The 9,479-nt window shown below is 36.0% G+C and overlaps 1 protein-coding gene and 1 long non-coding RNA gene across 5 annotated transcripts in view; one reads left to right on the top strand and one right to left on the bottom strand.

Annotated features, from left to right (window-relative positions):
• The window catches only part of LOC135103579 (uncharacterized), a 14,459-nt gene extending 13,735 nt beyond the window's left edge, over nucleotides 1–724 (bottom strand). Inside the window, exon 1 of the long non-coding RNA XR_010270119.1 lies at nucleotides 623–724. This is a non-coding gene — a long non-coding RNA (uncharacterized LOC135103579). The remainder of the gene's footprint in view (nucleotides 1–622) is intronic.
• Nucleotides 725–1,355: 631 nt separating this feature from the next.
• Nucleotides 1,356–9,479, top strand: part of LOC135103577 (TBCC domain-containing protein 1-like) — a 32,732-nt gene continuing 24,608 nt past the window's right edge. For 2 of the 4 annotated variants that reach the window (XM_064010033.1, XM_064010034.1), the window contains exons 1-2: nucleotides 1,402–1,497; nucleotides 9,039–9,159. In XM_064010033.1, coding sequence (XP_063866103.1) covers nucleotides 9,073–9,159 — 87 coding nt within the window. In that variant the 5' untranslated portion in view covers nucleotides 1,402–1,497; nucleotides 9,039–9,072. Of the gene's footprint in view, nucleotides 1,498–1,739; nucleotides 1,760–9,038; nucleotides 9,160–9,479 lie in introns of those variants that run through there. The other 2 variants (XM_064010035.1, XM_064010032.1) reach the window with 2 other exon arrangements.

Raw genomic sequence — 9,479 nt, 5'->3', positions numbered from 1 at the left:
TCTTTGACTCTCTATTCTCAGTTACTTTACATTAGGTTTGGGTCAGGCTTTAGGTGTCTTATTTCACTGTTACTTTATGAATCACAATTAAGGAATTTTCGAGAAAGTGCGTGATCAGTTTGGGTGTGGGCCATGTGTGTTTGCTTTGGTGTGCAGAAACCAGGAACATTGGATCGGTATTTCCAAATTGGGCTACTTTCTACTACTACTACTACTACTACTACTACTTCTACTACTAAATATTGCAGTATGACACGAGCAACTTTTTGGGCTGCTAAAAGTGGCTCTCGACATTTATGTTTAATCCCAAAGTGGCCCACAGTATTCAAAAAGTTGGACCACCCTGGCCTAAAGAAACGGTCCTTAACATCAAAATTTACTTTCTCCTTGGTTATGTAAACAAAATTTTGTTTACACAACCAAGAAGAAAGTAATTCTTTTATATTTATGATAATTTCTTCATGGGTTTATTATTATTTGGATGGTATTACCTTCTTTTTTCTAATTGCTATTTTGTCACATCAACGGGACCGCCGACAAGCCGGATACTTGAATATTGCCGGGTACTTGAATAGAAGTGAAATTATGTCCACAATCACCATCCTACACTCACGCATCTTACCATAACAAAGATCAGCTGATCTTAATCAGCAGCTGATCTGATCAGCTGCTTAAGTGTAAGCACAACACGCTTCCTCTTTTCTACAACTTTAAGCATGATGAAGGCGTCAGGCGATAAACAGTACACACGCGGGACTGAGTCACTGAGTAAACATAGTGCAGTGGGCTGCAGATGGCGCAAAGCAGTGCGCTCTGGTGGCGAAGGGACAAAGTATGCCTCGCGCGGGAATTTTAATCGATTTTATGAGTACACATTGATTTTTTATTGATTTTAAGGCTCGGGGAAAATGTGCCGGATACTTGAAACTGCCGGATACTCGAATGCCGGATAAGAGGGATTTTACTGTATATATATATATATATATATATATATATATATATATATATATATATATATATATATATATATATATATATATATATATATATATATATATATATATATATATATATATATATATATATATATATATATATATATATATATATATATATATATATATATAATGAGCTTGGTGAATTTTTTCAGGGTTGGCTGAATGGGAAATGTGATGAATGTTGTCTTGTATTTTATTTGGATTTGAACTTGGCGGCAAAAGACGAAAGAGGTGTGGACCAGAGGCATACACATTCTCTCTCTCTCTCTCTCTCTCTCTCTCTCTCTCTCTCTCTCTCTCTCTCTCTCTCTCTCAACTTATCATAAACCAAGAAAGTCTATAAATGATATGAGTAAGTAATAAGTCAGGAGTCTACATTTCTTGGTAATAAGGCACAAGTGGCCAACCTCCTGAGATGGAGACGGGCCGCGTGGTGTTTGTTGTCCTACAGGGTGAAGGGCGGGACTGTCGTGGCGGCGCCTGCTGCGGGACGCGCCAAGTAAGTTGAATCCTGTCTGACATTGTGCTTCGCAAGTGTTCACTCACCTCCTTAGGTTCCTACGGTTCATTTTCTGTTCACCTCGGATCACAGCGCGGCTCTTCCCTCTCTATCTCGGTGTGGAGGCGGAGAGGAAGCAGCAGATGAGGCGTGCTTTATTCATGAGTGTCATTGAGCCATTTTTCACTGTGACAGGATAAACACCTACTGCGATATTGTTAAGCATTCCCTGTGACTCACACACACACGCACGTAGAAATATGTAAGTTTGGAATCCATTAAAGGATAGTGTAGAAGTAAAATACTGGACAATTACGATCATGCAGTTGAGACCTCACGCGTAAACTATGTAAACAAACACTCTCCTTTATCAAACACCACATGAGTACATCTAGAAACACACACGTCTATATCAGACAAGTTAGGACCGCACGAGTACATCAAGAAACACACTTCTTTTATCAAACAAGCCAGGACCTCACGAGGACTTCTAGAAACACACGTCTTTATCAAACAGACCAGAACCACAAAAATATATGCATTTATCTGACAAGCCAAGAAAGATATTCAGGGGAAAGTTGATCAACAGTTAGAGTAAGTGAAAAATCTAATAATCTCACCATTTTTTTCCTATTTTCCTTTTTATTTTTGTTATTATTATTATTTTTATTTATTTATTTTATTTTTTTTAAGATTACTGAAGTAAAATGTATGAAGTACATTATTTAAAAGAGATTTTGTTCCTTTTTATTTATGGGTAAAACTTGAGTTTCATGAGATGCATATATTTTTTCTCTTTCTTTTCCATTTTACAATAAGCAGTAATTTGATACTTTCAAGCAGTAATGGAGTTCATAGTTGAAGTACACTTTTCCTCATGGATTTAGTTGTGGTAAGGACAGCTGTTGTACTAATCACCATTAAAAGTGCCTTGTTTTGGTTTTCCAGTACACCCCACCCCCATAATGCCCACACCAACTATGGTGCAGGGGTAACTGCCATGCAGTCTTGGCAACATGAAATTGAAGGGTTTTCAATACCAATTCTAACCAAACGATAACTCTTATTCAAGATATTGCATCTTTATGGATGCCCCAGTGTCACTTTTCTGCAAGGTCCCTGAATTTATTGGGGGGAGGAGGGATAAAGGTAAAAAGAGACATTTCCAATTTTTTTTTTTATATGAACATCAGTCTTAACAGAATACTTGGGAAAAATGGACTAAGGACTCCATTAGTATTGAATGAAAGTAATCAAATGCTCATTAGATTTAGGGGACCAAGTTTAATACTGACTGGAGAGGTCTTTGCACACTGAATGACAGGTAACTGTTATGCATTAGTCTCTTGGCCATGTAACACCAAGGAGCTTCCTAAAATTAGATTAACAAAACTTATTTATAGTCAAAATAGTGAAATGGATCAGAGTAATATGCAGTCACACATCAAGGTCTAATGTATGAATAAATATAAATAAACAGATGATCCACAGGACAGGGACACACACACCCTCCTTGTGATGTATGTATATTTGTTGCTGAAGCTGCTTAAGAGGATGGGACTGACAAGTTAGAAAATCAGGTTTGGTTAGATTGTGTTAGGTGTAGGTTTGTTGTTAAGGTGTAAAGCAACAGGAGAATGTGGAGAGAAGTGGCTGCAATTACATCAGCTCCAACTCTTGCAGAATACTTATCATATTGCATGAAGAGCATGGTTTTATGCATGATTGGGTTCATTAAATAAATGAAACTCTAAATATGACAATATCTTGGCAGCAAAATGTGTATGTAGGTAGATATGCATCTGTGGATTAAGTTAGCTGCTGAAAGGTGTGTTGCAATTAGTATGAGTATATACATGTGACTACACCAAATTGGACTACATTGTGGCAGCAAATTAAACGATGACCAAGGGGGTGCTGTACTTTTGAAACAGTGGGCAGCTCATTACCCAAATTTTTTATAATTGCATATAAAAAAAATATATACAATTAGCCCTCAACATTCATGGGTTCAAAATTATTCAAGGATTCAATCAATAGTAGATTGGCACCAGAGAGAAAATGTATGTATGTGGTAATGTAATGTATGTGGCTTCGGTTTTTCATGGGTGGCCCCTGATTTAAATCTTATGTGCAGCATTGCTTACTATGACACACACACACACACACACACACACACACACACACACACACACACACACACACACACACACACACACACACACACACACACACACACACACACACACACACACACACACACACACACACACACACACACACACTGATTGTTGTAATTAAGATCAGAGGAAGTGAAAAAGGAAGGTTATTGTGATGTACTTACCGCCAAAAACTAATGCATGGGAGACCAATAGATATAAAACTATACAAATAGAAACAAGAAATAGCATAGAGGAAATGATAAGGAAAAGTAACAAAGTGCTCTTAGTAGGTGATTTCATCACTAAAAGAATTAGCTGGGAGGAGATGGAAGTGGAAGAAAATGTCAGGTCCTGGAGCAAAGAACTTCTGCAAACCATGATGATGAATACAATGAGAAAGTGGGTGAATTAACCTACAAGATGCAGAGGAGAAGAACCATCACAGTTGGACTTAGTGTTTATGAAGACCCCAGAAAGTAGACCAAATATACATTGTCTGAATCCTTCTTCAGTGTTTATGAAAACCCCAGAAAGTAGACCAAGTATACATTGTCTGAATCCACTGGGAAGAAGTGATCATGTGACAAAAGAAATAGTAATACAGGAAGAAACAGTGTTGCACAGAAATGAACAATTTGGAAATGGGAGACAGAACTATGTTAAGGAAAACTTTGCAGAAATTAATACATTTTATGAAAAAAATTAACTGGAAAGAGCTACTTGAAGGTAAAGTAGTGCAAGAAAAATATGGGATATTTTTTAGCAAGTATAGAGAGGGGGTACAACAGTTTGTACCAAGTTATAAAGTGAAAATTGGGAAGCACAAATGGTATAATGCCAGGTGTGTAGAAGCAAAAAAGAAAAAGGACAGGGCATGGAATAAAGTGGTGAGAAATCTGAACAGAAATACTAGGGAAGAATACAGGAAGGCAAGGTATGAATATGGTATAATAAGAAGAGAAGAAAAAATAAATTTTAAAAATTACATAGCAAGAAAATGCAAGGAAGAGCCCAAACTTTTCTACACATGTGTAAATGGAAAAATGAAACAGGGATGACGTAAACAAGTTTAAAAGAGAAGGAAGAATTTATAAAACTGCTCAGGAGATGAGTGAACTAATGAATGAAAGTTTTCAATCTGTGTTTACAAAGGAAACCAATTTTTGTGGCACTGAAAGTGGTATCACAGAATGAGGGAATACAGGAGATACAAGTAAAGAGACAAGAAATCAAGAAACTGCTGGAAGAGCTGGATGTTGGAAAAGCTATGGGACTAGATCAAGTAAATGGATGTATGTTAAAAGAATGCAGAGAACAAATAGAGGAACCCATATAGGATATAATCAATAGCTCGTTGAGAGGAGGAAAAGTACCAAGGGAATGGAAAAGAGCTAACATAGTCCCAATATACAAAGGGGGAAATAAAATGAACCATTAAATTACAGACCAGTGTCACTAACAAGAATTGTAAGCAAGCTTTGTGAAATAGTAATTAAAGATAGATGGGTGCAATATTTAGAAGATGAAAAGATAATTACAGAAAAGCAATTTGGATTCAGGAAAGGGAGATCCTGTGTCACAACTCTACTGAGCTTTTATACAAGAGTAATAGATGGAGTGCAAGAGAAGGGCAGATGGGTTGATGTAGCATACCTGGATCTCAAAAAAGCATTTGATAAAGTTCCCCACAAAAGCCTTATGTGGAAGTTAGAGAATGAAGGAGGACTAAAGGGAGCAACATTGAGATGGATGGATGATTATTTACAAGGGAGAGAAATGAGAACAGTAATCAGAGACTCTAATTCAAGTTGGCATGATGACAAGTGGCGTACCGCAAGGATCTGTGTTGGCACCTGTTATGTTTCAAATATACAGAATGATACGACAAGATCTAAATAGTTATATACACCTTCTTGCTGATGATGCAAAAATAATTAAAATAATAAAGGATGGAAATGACTTCAAGGAATTACAAAAGGATATTGACAAGATATTGATATTGATAAGATATTGACAAGTTCCAGTTTATTTCCAACATGGTATTTTCTGGCATGAAATTCTAGTTTCCATCTTTAGTTCCATGCATAAATGGAACCAAAGATGGAAACTAGAATTTAATGGTAGAAAATACCATGTGTTGGAAATAGGAAAAGTAAAAAGATATCTTCATGGAATTACAAAATGGGAGGAGAAATAATAACAAAAAAGTCATGAAGAAAAGATTTGGGAGTAATGATTCAGAAGACACTATCACCAGAAAGGCACATAAACAGAATATTCAGCTCTACATACAGCTTATTAACAAATGTTAATGTTTAACTATTTAGATAAAGAAATGAAGAAAATTATAACAAGTATGATACAACCTAAACTGGAGTTTGCAGCAGTAGTTTGGGCTCCATATAGAAAAAAAAGATATAGAGAAACTGGAAAGAATACAGAGGATAACAACAAAGATGGTACCAGAATTGAAAGACTTAAGCTTTGAAGAAAGACTTGAAGAGATGGGATTACCAACACTATAAGAAAGAGGAGACCTGATAATAATGTACAAATTAGTAAACAGTATAGAAAGAATAGACAGAAATGACTTGGTACCACAGGTGGAGGAGGGAGAGAGACAGGCGTGGGGGCATGGGAAGAAAATAAAGAAGAGTGGATGTTTGAACGACATCAAGAATACAGCTTACCATATCAAACTATTGAAATCTGGAATGATTTGGAGGAAAAAGTGGTTGTAGCAAACAGTGTACACATGTTTAAATGTTTAAAGTGAAACTGGATAAATATGGTCATGGAGACAGGATAAAATGAGCTTTGGCTTGTGCTCTGTTCAATGTCACTAGGTAAATACAAGTAAGTAAATACACACACACACACACACACACACACACACACACACACACACACACACACACACACACACACACACACACACACACACACACACACACACACACACACATGCCCATCATCACACTAGCTCTCATTCTCTCCGCTGCCTTGTAGTGTTGTTAATTTAATGAGTTTTGTTGGCAATCAGTGGTATGCATTTCCTACTGATTGTATATTTTGTATATTTGCCACTGCTGTCCAGCTGTCCTTCAGCCTCACTCATGCCTTGACCGCCATTCATGTTGACATCATTGTCGTATTTTTACCCTTAAGAGATGTTATAAAGCACCTGCTGGGGACCTCTGTGTGTGAAGGTGATGACTCCTGAGAAGATGGAGTCATTAAGTAAGATGAAGAAAGGGAGGTGGAAGGGTTGAGCATGTGGCAGCAGCAACATTGGTGAGGTAGCATTGGCAGTTGTCTTAGTGATACCAAGGACTAGGAATGATGGAGTGAGGAGCCACACAGTATGCACCAATATTTTACATTCTTTCCTTAAATATTTAATAAAATGTTTGTAAATGCATGTGCATAGAGCTTTTCTTTACTTTTGCAAGGCCATAAAGGGTTTAGGAGTGTTGTAATGGGGCATACCATCATTGTACATAAAAACATAAGAAAATAAGGGAAGCTGCAAGAATCAGGCTTACATGTGGTGGTCCCTGTATGAAACATATCTACCTATTTCCACCTATCATCCCCATCCATAAATTTGTCTAATCTGTTTTTAAGTCTTCCTAATGACTCTGCTCTGACAGCCTGTTTACTGAGTCCATTCTCTTTATCTCCTGCTCTATTTGAGAATCAATTCCTTCCTATTTCTTTCTTAAATCTAACTTTCTCAGGCTTGAACCCATTATTTCTTGTTCTATCCTGATTACTGATCCTGAGGATTTCGCTTACATCACCTATATTATATCCCTTATACCACTTAAAGACCTCTATCATGTCCATGTTTAACTTGCTCCTCTCAAAGAAATGTAAATTTAAAAGCTTCAGTCTCATTTTGTAAGGAATATCTCGTGTCATTCATCTTTGTACTGATTCTAATAGACCTATATCCTTCATGTAATTTGGGACCAGAATTGCACAACATTATCTAGATGAGGATTGACCAGCACCAAATATAAATTTGATATTACTTTGAGACTTTTACTTTTAACAGTCTTAAAAATTAATCCTAATACATAATTTGTTTTATTTCTGGCTTCTTTGCATTGTTTTCTCTGACAGAGATCAGAGTTAACTATATCCTCTAAATTTTTTTTGTTCTCTGAACTTACCACAGCTTTGTTCTTTGTTGTGGGGATAAGTGTTTAAGGGGGTACATCAGTTATTCATGAATTTTCAACATTAACATTGCCTCTGCTACCAAACTACCCCCTCCCCCCTCATTGAAATGTTGAGGGCTGACTGTATTACATTACATTACAGTAAAAGGGGTATGCTGTAATAATAAAACAAAGAGGCTATCAGAAAATTCCCTATTATCATCCTTACAAGTTAAATGGTACATTTGAGTGTCTCACCTTAAGATAGGGACTCTTAAGAGATATATATGGCAGACTGACTTATCACATAGTTTATCTCAAGTCAGGTGAGCAGCTGTTTAAGATGAGTGTACATTGCTTCATAGGATTAATGAATGTGACAAGAATATGTATTACTGTTATTGTGAAAAATCAAGGTCTTATAGAAGGGTATGCATAAATTGCTGGAAAATTTTAGTAACACTGTCACCCTGTTAATGGGTAATGAATATTGTAATATTTATCAATAATTTTAATACTATAATCTAGAAAGAGAAGTCATATAGCTTCAAAGTAAGTCATTGTCACAATATCCAAAGAATGAACATACTTAGCCTTTTGAATTGCTTTTTTTTTTTTTTTTACTAAGGTAGCTAGATCTGCAATATTAATAAGGTGTAAGCATTAATAAGGTGAACAACCTAGTGCAACATAGCTACAGGAAGAGGAAGGCATGCAGTTAGCTAGCTCAGAGGAGCAGTCATAACATTGCAGCAGTGAATGAAAGAATCAAGACTGTTTTAAAATATGTAGATGAGTAGATATGATTAAAAAAATGTGAGTGAATAGACAAACAACACTGATGAATGATGGCAGTTGAAAGGGATATTTGTTCTGCAATAAATTACTTATTATGATTAATGGTTAATCCTGAACTCAGAGAATTTTTTAGTCAAAATCTGTTTCTGATTCTTGCTCCATATATCAGTTGGTCTCTCTTGATTTTTTAAGTTGTATAAATTGTTTAGCACTGATAATGCAAATTCATGGAGAATCTTTTACATAAGATTTTTGCTTCGTAAAATGATGTTACTGGAATTCTTGCAGAAAAATTGTAACAATGAGCTATTTAATTCCTAACTGAAAAAAATGGTTTATTTTTTTATCAGAAATACTAGAATTTAAGATATTCTTATGTCATATACATATTGAAGTTGCACATTCTTCCTGACAGCTTTTTTGGTGTGTGTCATCTCCACATAACAACCATGGTGGAGGTGCAGCTGTGGGTGCGGCCTGAGGTGATGGAGCTTGGGGTGCTCCCCATCCTACCCCCAGACAAGGTTTCCTTAGAGGTAATTTCAAGTAAATTTTGTTTTATTTATTCATTTATTTATTTTTTTCATTTCATTCATATTACATCACTAAATTAGAGATTATCATTTTGTAACATTTATTTATTAAAATGCATTACAATGTAGTCCTGAGTCAGGATATGTCATAGACTGTCTTTGTTCTCTTGGAGGAAGCTCACATGTATACACCAATATATATATCCAGAGTAACACTGTACACACATTGGAAGCTACAGTTGTTAAACTAATCTTGTAAACACTTCAGTATAAGAGATGAAGCTGTAATTGGTTTATGTTGTATTGAGTAATTATATGTATTT

This window comes from Scylla paramamosain, chromosome 9 (assembly GCF_035594125.1).
Source record: "Scylla paramamosain isolate STU-SP2022 chromosome 9, ASM3559412v1, whole genome shotgun sequence".
NCBI lineage: Eukaryota > Metazoa > Arthropoda > Malacostraca > Decapoda > Portunidae > Scylla > Scylla paramamosain.
Note: the sequence above shows the minus strand (reverse complement) of the source record. Positions and strands in the feature narration are given on the sequence as shown.